Genomic DNA, 18,972 nt, shown 5'->3' with positions numbered 1-18,972 from the left:
CTAAGTCATGTGAGTCAAAATTGGCGTAGTTTCGATAAGTATGCAGGCTGGAGGATGGTGAGACGTCAAAATCAACGGATCTAAAAATTAAATCGTGCTACGATAACCCAGGAAAACTGACTTGTCCAAATCGCAAGACCTTCTCGTTTCTGTTGGTTAGGAAAAGATCGAGATGCGAGCATCCTCCACTATGGAAAAATGTTGGTTCTTCGGTGACGGATGACAGAGCAAAAGTACGGAGCGTTGACTCAAATCGTACGTTTGTTACTAAGCCGGCGCAAGTCGGTATTGAAATCTCCCACCAGGAAAATATTGTCGTAATATACAGCAAAATTGGCCAACTTTTCTGCCCGGAACGACGAGCAGTCATTTTCCGGAGGATTGTAGATGACCAATAATAAGATCTTGTGACCGTCTTGTCGAAACTCTAATCTGAGACATTCAGTTTTGTCTATCGCATTTGCTGTAAGCGCGGCTCCGAAAACTTTATAGCAGGGTAGATGCTCCCTATAGTAAACAGCGATACCTCGACCACGGTTATGTACTCTGTCATTTCTTAATACACGGTAACCAGCGATGCCGATACTGCGATCGCTTATCTTGACATTTGGCCAAGATTCAGTAAAACATTCTCTTAGAAGAAATAAATATGCACGAGCTTCGTCGAATCCTCCGAAATCAAACGTTTCTTTGGATTCCAGCTCATCGAACTCAATATGGTCAGAAAAATCCTTTACTGTAAATGATTTAACGAGGTAAATCATTTGTTCGATTTTAATGTTTGCAAAACTAGATTTAAAAATTTAATTGAAAATGTAAGTTAGTTGAAATACAATTAGTCTGTACTGCCTTGTGACGAAGACTATCGAATAATAAATTAAACATTCGGCGGTTATCAGCGGAAGAAGTTGCTGCAATGAGTACTGATGAGAGTGATCTGTACGAACAGTGAAGGCACATCTACGACGCGATCAGTGTCGGGTACAACACTTCCAGTGAGTGGTTTGACGCAGAGTGCCAACGAGTGACTGATGAGAAGAATCGAGCCCGAAGTCACATATTGGCCGCAACTGTGACACGTCAAGGCAGAGAAAGATACCTAGATGCTAGAGCTGCCGAAAAGATACTTCACCGTCGTAAGCAACGTCAGTACTGGTCTGGGATCGCGTTCTTGCGAAGGTGCAGAATTGCTCCGAGAGGCACGATGCGGGAAGCTTCTTTAATACGATCAACGGAATTAAGAACCGGACCGCGCCAATTCCTGTTATGTGCAACGACAAGGAAGGGAACCTGATTACCGAAAGATCGGACAAGATGTAGCGGTCGAAAGAAACAGGAGAACGATTGAGGATGATGGGCAAGTTGTGGATCCACCAACATTCGACGAGAAAAGCAGCGAAAGAGCTGAAAAACTGCAAAGCAGCTAGAAAGGACGACATCCCCGCCGAACTTTTGAAACTCGGGAGCGAGCGGTTGGATTGTGCAATCTATTAGGTTATACTAAAGATATGAACTGAAAAGGAATTACCTACGGACTGGTTGGAAGGTCTCAGATGTCCTATTTACAAAAAGGTCCATCGACTCGAATTCAGCAATTACCGAGGCATTACTCTCCTTAATTCTATTTCTCAGACTGAGGCCGTTGCAGGAGACCTTTATTGGCGAATATCAGTGCGGGTTTCGAGAGGGACGCTCCACGACGGACCAAACATTCAGCTTGCAACAAATCCTCGATGATTCTTTATTTGTTTATTGCTCATTAAGGTAAAGGCTACAAGTCCGTTGCCAAAAAAAACTTAATATAAACACAATGAATACACTGATTAAAAGGAATGCAGTTGTCCCCTTAAATAGACACCAAGCCTATTTTTCATGAGAGTTAGTGTTAGTAATATCCACTACATGCTGTAGATCATTGAAAACTCTCATAAAACGGCACGTTGGTTCATGAAGAGAATAATTCCTATTTCTATGAGGCGGGTTGAAAACATGTCTGTTACGGAGCACGACTTCACTATGGTTAAAGTGCAACCGTGTTTGACTATCGGTTCGTCCAGATAAAATGTTTGCGAAGAACACTATATCAGCTATTCTATGCCTGCAGTGAATCGTGTCCATGTTGACTAGAGAACAGAGATCTTGATACGGCGGCAGTTGGGTTTACATTCTATCTCAAATTCCGCAAGGCATAACGTACAAACTTTTTTTGAATGTTTGAATGATTGCCGGGAATTCAACTTGCAGACTCAGCATTTGTTTATAGACTGCAAAGCGTACGTACGATTCAGTTAAATGAGCTGTGGCAGATTATGCTTGAACATGGTTTTCCAACAAAACTGATACGTGGATTGAACCATCAAGGATGATACGTGCTACCCTTGATGGTTCAAAATCAAGCGTCGGGATAGCAGGTGAGACATTGGACTCGTTAGAAGGTTTGAAGTAAGTTGACGGACTATCGAATTTGATGTTCAACATTGCATTGGAAAGTGCTATTTGAAGGGCAGGCGTGCACAGAAACGTTCCCTACTAGCACGGTTGTTATAATGTAGTTGTAGTAACCGAATTATGACTAATTTCAGTCGTAATCCGGTTGCTTCAACCAAATGGACCTAAAGTGTGCTACTTGGGTTATCATCACGAAAGCTTCTATGCTCCTAGGGTTCGCGGACGACATCGATATCATCGGTGTTAATCGTAGAGCTATGGAAGAATGCTGGTCTCTAACAAGAAGCGGTAAGTTTCAAATAACTTAGAGTTTACGTTTTTCGTGCATTTAGACCGACTGAAGGTGCGCGAGTGGCTGGGAGACAAGAAGGCGGGGAGATTATGAAGCGGGAGGTTACCGGGGAGGAATATTTGAAAAAAAGGTATTGTTTCTCTTCCGTTGTAGGGATCGTCAGAGAGCAAACAGATGCATAAATGGTCACGTTGGCAAAATAGGGGGGTGGTATGAGAGGATGCATTAGGATCGACAGCAGTTGTACAAGTGGTTGAATGACAAGACGGGGTTTCTGAAAAGGGAGATAAGATGACCATTGGCAAGGGAGAGATTAAGAAAAGCAAAAAAGGCTTTATCTCGTTTTATAGAGATTACCGAAGACAGAATTCACAAGTGGTTGGGGGATACTAGGGGGAAAATCTGACAAAGGGGTGTAAAGACATTCAAATGAAGAAAAAGGGTTTTTGTTTCTTGCATTATGTTGTCGTTGATAATTATTAAATACAATAACAGATGTATTAGTGGTTGAGAGACAAAGCGGCCCCGTGTAAGACCGGGCACTCAGCTAGTACTTCATTTATACCTATGAGTTTTGTTTTTATTCTTCCAATATTTTGCAGACCTTCAACACCATCCAGCAGCAGCTGGAAACCGATCGCCTCGGCGGTCACTCTGCTGGCGCAGCCACGCTAAACGATCTGGCGATATACAGCTTGGACTGTTGCACGGTGATTTCCCTGCTAGTCGAGCTGTGTCCGGACTGTCGGCAAATGTGCACCGAGCTGGGAATGGAGCCCGCCATCACTGGGTTCTACGATAACAGTATTGTCCCGTTGTACAAAAACGTTCACTCTATGGATAACGATTCACCCTACCTAAATTACCTGAACGCCGCACGGATGGAACTGTTAGCGGCCTTTCGGGCAATCATGAATCTTGAGCTGGAAACCGTTCTTAACAATCCGGCCGATAGTCTAGTGCCGGCGGACAAATTTCTTTGCATATTAACCGAATGCCTCTCGGATCCAATCTTCGTTAAAGACTACCAACGACACTATTCCGTTGAGCGTGATTTGGATATTTTGAAACAGGCTTGTCGTAATCTAGACACATTCAAGATGAAATTTGTTCAGGACGCCTATTGTCAAGGTGAGACTGAAAATGGTTTCACGAATGGCTTTTCAGAACCAGTCCCAGAGGATGAAGAATGTTTCGGTGAAGCAGCGGGAGGTGTTGCCGCGCAAGAAACCGCGGAAATTGCAGGTCCTTGTTCAAGTGGCTTGAAGCTCACACCGGAACAGCAGGTCGATGTGAACGTTCAGAAAGTGCTAGATGTTTTACCGCATCTTGGTGATGGTTATGTTCGAAAGATTTTGAGCAGATACGACGACGTGGAGCAAGCGATTGCAGCCGTGCTGGAAGGAAATTTGCCTCCAGACTTGGCGAAAGCAGATCCAACCGAGCCATATATTCCAGCTGATAAGCTTGACACGCTATACTTGGAGACTGGAATCGAGCGGCTGAATGTGTTCGACGGAGACGAATTTGATGTGCTTGTGCACGATGAGATCAAAGGGGTGATGAAAAAGGGCAAAGGTATGCCTGGACAACCTAGAAATTTGAAAGAAATGTTGGATGATAAGAGTCACATTCAGGAGATGAAAAATCGCTATCAGGAATATACAAACGTATGTGACGAGTATGATGATGAATATGACGACAGTTTCGATGCCATGGCCGACAGTGAATCGAGAGCTAAAGTACGCTTGGCTCCGGCCATGCGAAATTCATTGGTCGACGAGTTTGAAGATGATGAAGAAGACGAACAGGAGTCCGAAGAACAACCACCCTCGTCGATGGGAAGGAAACCACTCGATTTCTGTGAAAACCCAGAGCTTGTTCGGCAACGATATGAAGAAAGAAGACAAAGTAAATTTCACGCTCGACACGGCGGTCAGGGAACAGCGACAGCAGCAGCATCGAGTGGAGGTCCCGGTAAGGACGTGATTGGCAAGCCTAAGGGGCAAGGCCAGGATAAGTCTGTACTTCAGAATCGAAAGCACAAGGGCGAGAACAAGTCAAGCCGTGCGAATCACAACCGGAAGCAGGGAGCCACATTTAAACGTAGCAGAGGAATGATGCCATCGTAAAAAAGGGTGAGTTCTGTCGAATTTTTGTACGCAATTGTATGCAATAAATATGCTGTTGATAATTATATCTCCTATAACTTGGAAAGAAGCTTGCCATGTACCTACTTACTTTATTATATTGAGGCCTAATTGTTAGGGAAAATCTTAGTGGGGGACATGACATCGTATAGCTTTATACACGTTTTGTCACTGATTGGATGCGTCATTGCTTCTAACACAGACAAGCATGGCGAACTAATTAGCTTCTTACTTCTAACAGCATGGAGAGCATAGTCGCCAATTCGCCACTCTATGCCTGATGCCCTCTATACCTCTTGAAGAGAACGGATTTCATTGCACAGTCGTTCAGCATCCTTGCGCTGTGACCGGCCCACCATAGTCTCCCAACTTTCGCCAGGCGTACGGTGGGAACCCCTTCTAGTAATGTCTTCAGCTCGTGGTTCATACGCCGCCGCAACTGCGCTTTCCGTTTGGACTCCTCCAAAAATAGTCCGCAACACCTTTCGCTGAACTCATCAACCACTTCCAGTTCGTCACCGTCAATAGTCACTGTCCGTCGGAGCCGAATGTTGTCTTTGGAGCCTCTTCCTACCATATATTTGATTTTCGACGCATTGGTTTGTAACCCAATCCTAGTCTTCGTTTTTAGTCTGGCGTAGATTGCCTCCACTGTTCCAAGCTTTCTAATAATGATGTCTTCTGCAAAGACTAGGAGGCTACTTTTGCTGCTTGTTTCTTTCGTTTCGATGCTCGCTCCCTGGATCACACATATAGACCGCAACCATCTGTGCGATTCAAACGAACTCGAGAGTGCCCCCGAAACACGCACGTAGCACATCTCGATCCAGGGTAGCTTTCAACAGGTGCGTCAGTTTGTTCGGAAAACCTTTCTTGTGCATTACCCGGTATCGCGGTCGAAGGCTGCCTTGAAATTCACAACAATATAATACTCCCGTTGTACTGCTGACATTTCTGGAGGATTTATCGGAGAGTGAAAACTCGATCTGTAGTACAATGGGCCCTCATAAAGCCCGCCTGATACTGCTCAACGAATTCTCTTGCAATTGGGGAAAGACGATGTAACAAAATCTGAAAGAGCACCTTTTAGGCGACGTTGATCAGCGTAATGACGCTCTTTTTATAGATGGAACAAACCACAACTTCCCTTCCATACATTCCTCCGGTTGCTTCTCTTTCTCCCAAATCCTTAAAATTATCTCTTGAAGTAGGTACCGTTGCTGTACGGGAGCCCGCACGCTGTTATCGTTTGTAGGCAGTACTAGATTAAATTCCGTTACGTCTCCTTCTGTTATATCGCCTTTGAGATGTCCATCGAAGAACTGCTTCCACTACCTCGCGCTCGTTTGTGAAAAGGTTTTCTTCCTCGTCTATACCCATATCAGGCTTCGGTGTGTCTTCTTTACGAGATTGGTTCACCTTCATTTAAAACATGCACCTCTCGTTAGCCCGGAATAGTTGTTCTAGCCCTCTATCCTTCTTCTGGCGCTATTTCCTTTTCAGGATCGTCGTCAACTCACTCCGCGCTCGTCGATACTTGGATCAATTCTGCCTCGTAGGCTCGTAGCAATGCTTAGTTTTTCCAAGATTTTTTTCCTCTCCATCGCTGGTTGCCAAACCAATGATTTCGTGCACTCGAGGTTCACCTAGTACCGCGGTTGCAGCCTCAAGACCTGACCGACCATATCCTGCTCCATCCATCTTCGAGGGCCACCGTTCATTTCGTTTAACTGAATCGTACACCGCCTCCAAGTCCAAATCCCCAAGTTGAATTCTCGGAATTTATCGATGCTCTGTCATAAGGTGAACATTTGATCCTTTGTGGAGCATCCCTTTCGAAAACCGCACTGGTATTCGCCAACAAAGGTTTCCTGCAAAGGCCTCAGTTTGAGAAACAGGGTGCGGGAGAGAATTTTGTATGCAGAATTAAGGAGAGTAATGCCTCGATAATCGCTGCATTCGAGTCGATGGCCCTTTTTGTAAATAGGGCATATGAGACCTTCAAACCAGTCCGTAGATAATTCCTCCTCAGTCCATACCTTTAGTATAACCTGATGAATTGCACAATGCAGCCATTCACTCCCGATTTTCAAAAATTCGGCGGGGATGTCGTCCTTTCCAGCTGCTCTGCCGTTTTTCAGCTCTCTCACTGCTTTTCTAATCTAGTCCACAGTTGGTGGATCCACAGCTTGTCTAGCATTCTCAATCGTTATCCTGTTTCTGTTGACCGCTCCATGTTGTTCACAATTCAACAATGCATCGAAATGTTGTTTCCAACGCCTAGCCACCTACGACCTTTCGGTAATCAAATTTCCCTTTTTGTCGCTGCACATAACAGGAGTTGGCACGGTCCGGTTCCTGGTTCAGTTGATCGTATCGCGCCTCCCGAAGCAATTCTCTGCCTCCGCAAGAACACGATCCCAGCTCTGGCGTTTCTTACGACGGTGAAGTTGCAACCAATATGTGACTTCTGGCCTGATTCTTCTCATCAGTCGCTGGCACTCTGCGTCAAACCACTCACTCGCTGCAGCAGTAGTAGCCAACACTTCTCGCGCTGTAGTACTGATCGCGTCGTGGATGTGCCTCGACTGTTCGTTCAGGTTCTTTCCGAGTTGGTCACCGATCCGCTCAACAGTCTTGCGCGAGTACTCTGCAGCACAGCAACTCTTTCCGATAATCACCGCCGAATGTTCAGTCGTATCTTTCTCGTTGGTTTCGATTTGAATACGTTGGACAACCGGGTGCGGATCTTGCCTACTGCGAGATAGTGGAAGCTGCTGCGGACATTATTTGACTGAGTATAAACTGAAAGCGGGGAGTGAAATATTTGTTGCGGTCGTGTCTTTTTTTTTAATTAACCGATGTTTTACACTCGCGACAAAGTCGCGAAATTTCATCTCCCCCGGGCGGTTGCCAAAGGGGGATTAGGCTCGGTGGATCTGCACATGTTTTTACATTGCATTATCATCTGTGATATATCTGTCGTCTTGACCCAGGAACTGACGGATAATTGCACAGGTGCTGAATATCACTGTTTTCTGCAACGCAGCTAGCCCACGTTCTAACCTCAGCACCTTCAGGTCTTCCAGCAATACTTTTGGAACCACTCCGGTTGCTGAAAGCACTTTTGGAACTATTCTTGTGACCTCTTCTAATCCCCACAACTCTTTCAACTCCACTGCCAGCGGACGATATTTAACAATTTTGTGACCGTGTGTTGACTCCAAATTACGGCTCAGTGGAATGGCGACGTCAATGATGGTTACTATTCATCTACCCTTGTCGAAAACCACCCCATCGACATCTCTATATCGAGCTGCAGTGAACGTCAACGACAGCATGTCCGGGGCTCAAAATTTGACAGCGGGCCCAAATCAGACTGCTGGCAGTTGAATGAAACGCAGTGCTGACATGCTATCTTATTTTCGCACACACGTGATGTTGGCGGCGAAAGCATGGTTGCCTGCCGATCTACAATTTCTCGTCGGCATAATCCCGTCTTGAATGGCTATCATGTTGGATTCGACCACTAGAGAGAGTTCACCACTGGACAGCCATAAGTTAAACGCGACCTTGTCGACATAAGGCCGGTTCAATTGGTAGGGGTGAGCACCATGTACTGCTTTCTGCTTCCGAAATGCAATCTTCTCTTCCATCGACATTAGATTGCATCTGAGGTTGTAGGCTGGTTGCGCCAGATGTAAAGCACTGTAGCAGTAGAATTAATATATATATAGAATGCCAGTGTCGCTGCAGTGCTCGTAGTAAACGTCACACATTTGAAAATTATGTATTTCGATTGTAGGCGCATATGCGTGAGTGCTCGATTCGAAACGGGAATCTGAGGTGATATTGCGATTCTCGTTTCGAGTGATTTCAGTTCGTTTCGTCCATTCGTTTAACGTGGTCGAAACGAACCAAAGTCACTCGAAACGAGAGTCGCAATGTCACCCCTGATTGTCAAACTAAAAAGGCAACCCAATATTGCACCTGGCAGCAATTTTACGAGTCCTACGCAAATCCGTTTTTAAGAAAGTACCATTTCACAGGGGTGACCCAACTGAAGGAAAGTAATAGAGGTCAGTAGATCTAGAAAAATAAATAAACCTAGATAGAGGTGATCTCTACGGTGGGCTGCCCCCTGTAGTGGCCGGTGCTTCCGACGGCAGGTCGTCGGCAACACTCGTGGCCTGTGGCCGTCTCGCACTGAATCATCTAATGTTACTATTGATAGTTTTTGGTGGTCTTGTTATTGATTAATGTTTTATGAAAGAGTCTAAAATTTCTCGAGTTCGATTAGTTTTTGAGTTACGCAAAAATTTTTGTTTTATTTGTATGAAAGTCCTTATACCCCTACCACAGGGGTGAGTGGTTTCAAACCATCATTAAAAAATTCCTGCCTCCAAAACCCCTCACATGCCAAATATGGTTCCATTTGATCAATTAGTTCTCGCGTTATGAGGAAATTTGTATTTCATTTGTATAGGAGCCCCCCCTCCTAAAGTAGGGAGGGGTCTCAATTCACCATTGAAAAAATTCTTGTCTCCAAAAACACCCACATGTCAAGTTTGGTTCCATTTGATTAATTAGTTCTCGAGTTATGCAGAAATATGTATTTCATTTGTATGGAAGCCCCCCCTCTTAAAAGGGAGAGGGGTCATTATTCCCCTCCTAAAGAGGGGAGGGATCTCAATTCACCAAAGAAAAAAATTGCCTACAAAAACACCCACATGCTAAATTTGGTTCCATTTATTTGATTAGTTCTCGAGTTATGAGGAAATTTGTATTTCATTTGTATGGGAGCCCCCCTGTTAGTGTTGGGAGGGATATCTAACCATCATAAGAACCTTCCCTGGCACCAAAAACTCCTACATGCAAATTTTCACTCCGATCGGTTCAGTAGTTTTCGATTCTATAAGGAACATAGGGACAGACGGACAGAAATCCATTTTTATAGGTATAGATATTGCTGTAGCCCGTATCAGCGGCATAAACAGCTCGGTATATTCCGTTGTTGTTGTGCATTCTACGAAATATTCACGCATCTGACGCACCTGAGCAACGCACAGTGCTTGAATGTCGACTATTCCTACACCCCCTTCTATCCGTAGTAAAATAAATCTCCACTACCGATTGAGGGAGGCGCATAACCACTTGTTTGAATTCTCGCAGCAGCCTCCACTCAAGATCTTCTAGGTCAGTCTGTCAACAGGGGAATGGCAAATGTATTCAGTGCTCGTACCTTATTCCCCGCGTTGAGGAAAGACTTTAGGACATGGTTCACTCGATATAAAAATTTATCCCGCAGCTCTATTTTGATGTAGGTGTGGCGAATACTGGTGAGCTGCCTGAAACCAAGGTATTTGTACGATTCGCCACGAACCATATCCCTAATCATCTCCCTCTCTTTACGAGTAGGGAAATCTGCTATCAGACAACTTAGGTAGTGTGGGGCTGGCATCCCGATCCACACGACTCTTCAGCCTCTATCCTCCCTGGCACCACCTTATCAGTATCACTTCGGAGAGACGCGGACGTGTCAGGACGCATCACAAGGTTGTATCACTCAGGAACCAATCGACATCAGACATACAGGAGCACAGTGTGCTCGATACCTGGACTTTCTGTTCTTCTAATCTACTTAGTATGTATCGAACTGAACGAGTAAAGACTCAATGTATTCTCGTTTTGAGACCAATCTGCACTTTAATGATAAAGTCTGATTAGAAGTAAATCTAGACGCCCTTCGTGCGCCACCGGCACGCCTCTTGTCGTAGGAACTGGAACCAGTCGACATTTGTTTACATATTTATGAAGATCAATTCGGCACCAACTTTTCAAAAGGGTCAATCTGAAAAATGTAAACAAACCGAGTGAGGGTTTTTTTCCTATGCTAGTCCAGCAGAAAATAACCTTTACTCGGTCTGTTTACATTTTGCAGATTGGCCCTTTTGAAAAGTTGGTGTCGAATTGGTGCAAGTTTTCTCAAAATATGGCTGGTAAACGGTTGGATAATGCGTACCGTCGGTGCCTTGTGCACGTGTAGGCATAAAATAGACCCTACAGTGGTTCATAGCCTGTTATTCAGCAACTTCTATTCCTGCCTCCTTGTCGTACCAGCCGGGATACGAGCAACTTTGGTGGAGATCGGGTAACCAACCCCGGTGGAAGCCAGGGTCTTATGCTAACAGGAAAGGAGGGCTGTTTCGAGCTTCGTTGGCCCTCCGGTGAAACAGGGGGTTGATGTAGCAGGCTTTGCAAGCCGTCACCACGAAACCCAGCTAGCACCAACTCGTATATCAATGTACGAAACCTATCGTAAATATCTCCTAACAAACTCGAAATCGTAACTAAAGCTGAATAAAGTGGGATCAAGTTGATTTTTTGTCGTATATAATGATAATGACTGACATACATACGATTTTCAGCACAAAATCGTAGAGTAGTACGGAGCGACTCGCACTTAATCGGATATTATCGTATATAAATACTTATATATTCGCAACGCTCAAAATTATTCGTAATCACGTATATCGCCTCCTAAATAGTACGGATATGCCAATTTTGCGCATAAAATACGATTTATTTAGCATGTATATCTGTGCGTAACGCTGATTTTTACCTTTTTTATACGTATGAAAATGCTAGCTGGGAAAATACTAAAGCACGGAACGAAGAACAAGGAAATTCTTTCTGGAACAATCGGATTAGACCTACACGATGAAAAAGGACTATGGATTGGAAACTCGGGATGTGGAACTGCCGATCTCTCAACTTCCAAGGGAGCACTCGAGTGCTCTCCAACGTATTGAAGAGCTGCAAGTTCCACGTCGTAGCGCTGCAGAAGGTGTGCTGGAAGAGCTCAACGGTACGTACGTTCAGAGATGGACATACAATCTACCAGAGTTGCGACAACACACTCAACATCCTCGAATGTGCAGGTTGAGAATCAAGGCCCGATTCTTTAATATAAGCATCATCAACGTGCATATCCCTCAACTCAGAAGTACCGATGAATGAATAAGAATGAATTCTATGCGCAGTTGGAGAGTGAATACGACCGCTGCCCAAAACATGATACCAAGATCGTCATCGGGGATTTCAACGCTCAGGTCGGCCAGGACGAGGAATACAAACCGGTGATTGGAAGGTTCAGTGCACACCAGCGGACCAATGAAATGGGCTTAAGACTTATCGACTTTGCCGCCTCCAAGAATATGGCCGTACGTAGTACCTTTTTCTAGCATAGAATCCATCACAAGTACACCTGGAGGTCACCAAATATGATAGAATCACAGATCGACCACGTTTTGATCGACAGTGGGCACTTCTCAGACATTATCGACGTCAGATTCTATCGAAACGCTAACGTTGACTCGGACTACTACCTAGTGATGGTTAAGATGCGCCCAAAAGTCCCGTTGAGAACAACATTCTATACCAACGCCAGCCTTGGTTAGATCTCGCGCGGCTGAAGCAGCCAGACGTCGCCGCAAACTACGCGTATTCACTCGAAGCTGCGCTGCCGGAAGAGGACGAGCTGGACGAAGCCCCTCTCGAGGACTGTTGGAACACTATCAAAACAGCCATCAGCAGTGTAGTGGAGAGCTCCATCTGGCATGTGGCCCGGAATCAGCGGAACGATTGGTTTGACGATGAATGTAGGAGGGTGATGGATGAAGAGAAGGTTGCGCGGGCGGCCAAGATGCGCAGTGCCACACGTCAGAACGTGGAAAGGTACAAACAGAAGAAGATGCAGCGAAACCAAATCTTTCGGGAGAAAAAGCGCTACCTGGAAAAGTATAGGAATATGCAGAGTTGGAGCGGCTTCATCGTTCTCAGGAAACGCGAAAGTTCTACCAGAAACTGAACGGATCCCGCAAAGGCTTTGTGCCGCGAGCCGAAATGTGTCGGGATAAGACTGGCAGTATTCTAACTGACGATCGTGAGGTGACCGATAGGTGGAAGCAGCACTTCGACGAACACCTGAATGGCGGTGGGGAAAGCGATTTCGACGGTGCAACAAACGGGGAAGAGGTGCCAGCCCCAACGATAGGTGAAGTTAAAGAGGCCATCAGGCAGCTAAAGAACAACAAGTCAGCTGGAAAGATGGCATCGGAGCGGAGCTTATTAAAATGGGACCAGAAAAGCTGGCCGTTTGTATACACCGACTAATTGTTAGAATTTGGGATACGGAACAGCTACCGGAGGAGTGGAAAGATGGGGTTATCTGCCCGATCTATAAAAAAGGCGACAAGTTGGACTGTGAGAACTATCGAGCGATCACCGTTCTCAATGCCGCCTATAAAGTGCTGTCCCAAATCATTTTCCGCCGTCTATCACCAATTGCGAATAGATTTGTGGGATCTTATCAAGCCGGCTTCGTCGAAGGTCGGTCTACATCGGATCAAATATTTACTCTGCGGCAAATCCTCCAAAAGGGCCGTGAATACAGAGTTCCCACGCATCATTTGTTCGTTGACTTCAAAGCCGCTTATGATACCATCGACCGGAAAGAGCTATGGAAAATCATGGACGAGAACAGCTTCCCCAGGAAGCTCATCAAACTGATTAAATCTATGATGGATGGTACACAGTGCTGTGTTCGGATTTCGGCTGGATTGTCAAGTTCATTCGAATCACACAAAGGCTTTCGTCAAGGTGATGGTCTTTCATGCCTGCTGTTCAACATAGCGCTACAAGGTGTTATGAACCGAGCGGATATCAACACGCGGGGCACGATATTCAACAAATCTAGTCAATTCATCTGCTTTGCCGATGACATGGATATTATCGGCAGAACATCTGTGGCGGTGGCTGAACAGTACACCAGACTAAAGCGCGAAGCAGAAAAGATTGGGTTAAAGGTAAATACGTCTAAAACAAAGTACATGCTGGCCAGCGGAACCGAGGCCGAACGACACCGCTTGGGCAGTAGTATATTGATCGACGGCGATGAGTTTGAGGTAGTCGACGAATTTGTCTACCTTGGCTCACTGGTAACAGCGGATAACGATACCAGCCGTGAGATTCGGAGGCGTATTACCAGCGGAAGTCCTGCTTACTATGGGCTTCGCAAGCAATTGCGGTTGAGCAGACTAAGTCTCCATACAAAGTGCACTCTGTACAAGACGCTTATTAGACCAGTTGTTCTCTACGGGCATGAAACATGGACAATGCTCGAGGAGGACCTGCGAGTGCTCGGAGTTTTCGAACGACGAGTGCTAAGAACGATCTTCGGCGGCGTACAGGAGAACAGAGTATGAAGGCGGAGGATGAACCATGAATTCGTACAGCTCTACGGCGAACCCCTTATCCAGAAGGTGGCTAAAGTTGGACGGATACGATGGGCAAGGCATGTTACAAGAATGCCGGACAACTACCCTGCACAAATGCTGTTCGCCTCAAATCCGGTAGGAACAAGACGACCAGGAGCACAGTGAGCAAGATGGTTAGATCAGGTGGAGCGAGATCTGGTGAAGAGTACTCGGTGTCCGAGGAATTGGAGAGCGGTAGCCCTCAAGCGAGTTACATGCAGAAACTTTGTTCAACAGACTTTGTCTTAGGACGGCAAGCGACTTAAGTAAGTAAATAAAAGTAAGTTTCTCAAAATACACCACCACGTTGCAGAGCAGTGTAGAATGGAACTCGAACGACGTAATTTTTTTTGCACAAACATCTGGATTTAGAGTGGTTTGGACAAGGTCTGGAACAAAGTTTTCTAAAATGCTGAAAGTGCCAAAATCAACAGTGTATATTATGTTTTAAAGAGATATAAAGAGAACCTAGCAGTGGGAAGGCAGTATATGGCTAGAAGTTACGATGTCAACTAACAAACTTCGCGGAACACCGTTGCTTGGGAAGGCTATAGGTCTTACAATGCTATTAAATATCCGGATCGACACTTGAAGCAGAATTTGGCAGCCAAGAAGCGGGCTAGGCGTTTGTACGAACAAGTTTTGTCGAAATTCAACAAATCGGCACCAACTTTTCAAAAGGGCCAATCTGCAAAATGTAAATAAACCGTGCGAGGGTTCTTTTTCCTATGCTAGTCTAGCAGCAAATAACCCTCACTCGGTCTGTTTAAATTATGCAGATTGGCCCTTTTGAAAAGTTGGTGTCGAAATGTATTGTGATGGACGAAGAAACCTATACGAAAATGTATTTCAAGCAACTTCTCGGTTAAAAATCGAAAGTGCGCATGGCGATGTGCCAGGCAAGTAAAAGTTCGTGTTTGCTGATAAATTCACAAATAAGGCTGGCAAGCAATGTGTAGCTGTAGACTGAAGACTAAGCCTTTCATCACTTCCTCAACAATGACATCAAGTGCATACATGGAAGAATGCTTGAAGAAACGGATTTTGTCATTCATTCGTAAACCTAGAGGTAACGTTATATTCTGGCCTGGTTTTACTAGCTGTCACTATTGTAAAGTGGTGAAAGAATGCTGCATATCACTAATAATGACGTGTTCGTGCCAAAGGGATGAACCCTCCAAATTGCCCGGAGTCTCGACTCATTGGGCAATTTTGGACAATTGTCAAACAACGACTTCGGCGAAGCGAGGGAACAATTAATACTGTTAAATAAATGCGTTCAAAGTGGAAAAAACATGCCAACTCAGTCAACTTCAACTGTGCAGGTTGTAATGAGTTCTATTTAGAAAAATGTTCGAGATTTGATCAGAACCAGAGAATTGCAATAATGTAATATCTACTGTAAAGGTGGTGAAACTTAAATCTAAATACAAATACTCACGACACTCCAGCCTTGAACTTTAGATAGTGATAGATTTGACGTCCCATTAAGCTACAAATGAAAAGTTGTTCGACAATAATAATCTTAATTGCCATCCACACTGGCTTAGCAAGATACCACCACCGCTTGTTCTGGAAAACTGTATTAAACTTTGATCTCGTGCCTTGCGGATCCAAATGCAAAATTTTCTTATTTTCACGATGAATGGCCAGGAAGTAATCGCGCAAAGCGGATAATAGTGCAGCCCCGTCGGGTGGTTTACAGTTCCATAAATTGCAATGCGCTCCGTTCTCCGCTCTCCCGCCCTGCTTGCGTTCTTTGTTCGGCTGTAGGTTACCATCTCGCCATAACAAATGTTGCCGTTGTTCTCCATGGGTCCTGTTGTTCCCGTTGGGTATTTACTACGGTAATTTATGTTTCCCGCGTTGCAATAACTACAGGGTGGGCCAGCTAGTTGCGACTCTTAAATATATAAAATGTTCAGTTAGCAACTGCTCAATTCAGCGTAAAATTCGACAGAATACGTCAGTCGAACAGTGAACGTGGAAATAAGCGAGTCAATGCAAAGAATCGTAGATTGATGGCACACCCTGTACGTTGCACGTGTTGTAAAAAATGCCTGCGCTTAGACAATGGTAGCACGTGTTGCATCCCGAGCGTCGGAGTGGCTTGGTCGAGGTGGAATCAGATTTTTTCCCCACATGACAAAAGCATAAACCCGCTCCGTGAATGAACCCCTCTTCCCCGACATCCGACCAGAAAGAATTGTGTGGCACTGTTTCATTCCATAACCGATGGGCAAATAGACAGAATCTCATTGAGTGTAGCACACGTGTCCTGGTTTTACTTTACTGCACCCAGGTTGTTGTTTTTGTTTTCTGTACCAGGAGGTGTTGTGCTATGGTTTTCTAAAGTAACCGCGCTACGGGAGTTAAGGTGCGTATGTGAAATATAATGTTGCACTTGATTTAAATATAAATAGCATAGAACGGAGATGGTTCAAGCATACGATAAGACTGGTATTCTATAGAATGACAACACTTTAGCGAAGTGCGTAGATCTCAGGCATGTATTTGTTTCGCTACATTGCGTAATTAAGTTCTACTAAAAAAAGTTTTGAAAATTTTAATTTTCAAAGAGAAATATTAGGAACCATAATGCGAGCGTTTTAATACTATCCAATCCTGTTTTGTTCTATTCAAACATGTTCAGTCCTAGGTCCTAGCCGCTTCCTTATTCTTGAGCCATTAAGGTAAGTAAATTGATTCACAGTAGTCAGTCGATTCAGATCCAAATCATCCTGAAATGTCGTGAGTACAACGTGCCCAATTATCATATTTTCTTGGATTTCAGAGCAGCATAGGATTCAGTCGAACGCGAACAGTGCGGTTTCCGGACAAACTCGACGCAGCTGATCGAAGCTACCCTGGAGCGAGTGATGTGATACCTGCGCGTTTCGGGGACACTTTCGAGTTCTTTCGAATCGCGCAGAGGGTTGCGGAAAGAGGATGAACTGTCCTGTATGTTATTCAATATCGCTATTGAATGTGTGATCCGGCGAGCAGGCCTCGAATCGAGGGAAACGATCTTCAGTAAGAGTAGCCAACTCCTAGCCTTCGCAGACGACCTTGATATAATTACTAGAAACCTTGGGACGGCGGAGGCAATCTACGCCAAACTAAAAACGGAGGCTAGGAGGAAAGGGATCGAAAACCAAATATATGGTAGGAAGAGGTTGCTGAGAAAGCAATGTTTGCGTCTGGTACCAACCGGATTCGAGGCGAAAACCCTGTTTGCGGGGTTGTTGCCCGGCATTCTCACAACATGTCTCGCCTATGATGATACATTTGGTACGGGGGTGAAGATTACCACCACCTTGAACTTAAGCCCGTCGACTACAGCACTATTGCCTAAGCGAGCTCGATCCCGCTCGGTTTCTCCTGTTAACAGATACTTGGTTTTGAACGAATTCACCACTAATTCAACCTTTATTGCTTTATATTTATTGCTGCTCAGTAACTGCCTGGAACGTCCTTCCGAGATTCCGTCTAGATTTCTAGCGCGATGTTGAACAGTAGACAGGACATACCATCGCCTTGTCGAAGTCTCCTGAATGTTTCAAACGGGTTTGATAACGCGCCCGAAATCCTCACACAGCACCGAACAGCATCCATCGTGGGCTTAATCAGTCTTGTCAGATTTCCAGGAAACCCGTTTTCGTCCATAAATCTATATAGCTCGTCACGGTCTTAAAATCTATGAATATTTGGTGCGTAGGGACTTGGTATTCGCGACACTTTTGAAAGATCTCACAGCACAAAGAGAAAGCCCGTCTACAAAACCGACATGATAACTTCCCACGAATCTACTTGCTAGTGGCGATAGACGGCGAAAGATGATCTGAGAAAGTATTTTATAGGCGGCATTGAGAATGGTGATCGTTCGATAGTTCTCACATTCCAATTTGTCGCCTTTCTTGTCTATTGGGCATATTACTCCCTCCTTACACTCCTCCGGTAACTGCATGTTCTGTTTCCCAAATTCTAACTATCAGCCGGTGCAGACTGGTAGCCAAGCTATGCGTGCCCATCTTGATAAGCTCCTCTGCGATGCCATCCTTGCCAGCTGCCTGGTTTTTCTTGAGCTGCTTGATGTCTTCGATCACTTCACCGCTTGTGGAGGTGGGCACATCACCGTCATCCGCCGTCTTTATCTCGACATGTTTCGGCTCGCGGCACGAAGTCTTCGCTGGATACATTCTGTTTTCTGAGAGCGATACGGTTGTTCCATGTCCTCGCACTCCATTTCTTTCAGGCGGCGCTTCTCATCCCGGAAAAAGTGGGTTTGCTGTCTACGTTTCTGTCTGTGTCGTTCCACGTTTTGACGGGTCCCCTGCTGCAGAATCAACGCTAGCGCTGCAGTCATCTCGCCTAACATCCTCTGACATTCCTCGTCGAACCAGTCGTTACGTCGACTCCTCTCAGCGAACCCAATGGCGAAACCCTCCCAAGGAACAATTTTTACTTATTGAACGTTAGCTTCAAAACTATGTGATTTAGGGAAAAATAATGTTCCGCAAACATTTGCACCTATTAGAATCACACACTTTTGCAGAAGAAAGTGAACACGTATCTTCAATACAGAGCGAGTTAATGAACGATTTAGGTAAAAATTAGCCATATTTCGTACTGCTATACAATAAAAAGTTTGAAAAACTCGCTCTGTATAGAAGATACATGTTCACGTTCTTCTCCAAAAGTGTGTGATTTTAATAGGTGCAAATGTTTGCGGAACATTATTTTTCCCTTAATCACATAGTTTTGA

General features: G+C 44.9%; 1 protein-coding gene across 1 annotated transcript in view; it reads left to right on the top strand.

Annotated features, from left to right (window-relative positions):
• LOC128733109 (activating signal cointegrator 1 complex subunit 2) overlaps nucleotides 1-4,924 on the top strand; it is a 33,985-nt gene extending 29,061 nt beyond the window's left edge. The window contains exon 5 of the mRNA XM_053826725.1: nucleotides 3,343-4,924. Within this exon, the coding sequence (XP_053682700.1) occupies nucleotides 3,343-4,872 (1,530 nt within the window). The 3' untranslated portion in view covers nucleotides 4,873-4,924. The remainder of the gene's footprint in view (nucleotides 1-3,342) is intronic.
• Nucleotides 4,925-18,972: the final 14,048 nt, after the last annotated feature.

The sequence above is a fragment of the Sabethes cyaneus genome, chromosome 1 (genome assembly GCF_943734655.1).
Source record: "Sabethes cyaneus chromosome 1, idSabCyanKW18_F2, whole genome shotgun sequence".
Taxonomy (NCBI): domain Eukaryota; kingdom Metazoa; phylum Arthropoda; class Insecta; order Diptera; family Culicidae; genus Sabethes; species Sabethes cyaneus.
This window is presented reverse-complemented; position numbering and strand designations above follow the sequence as displayed.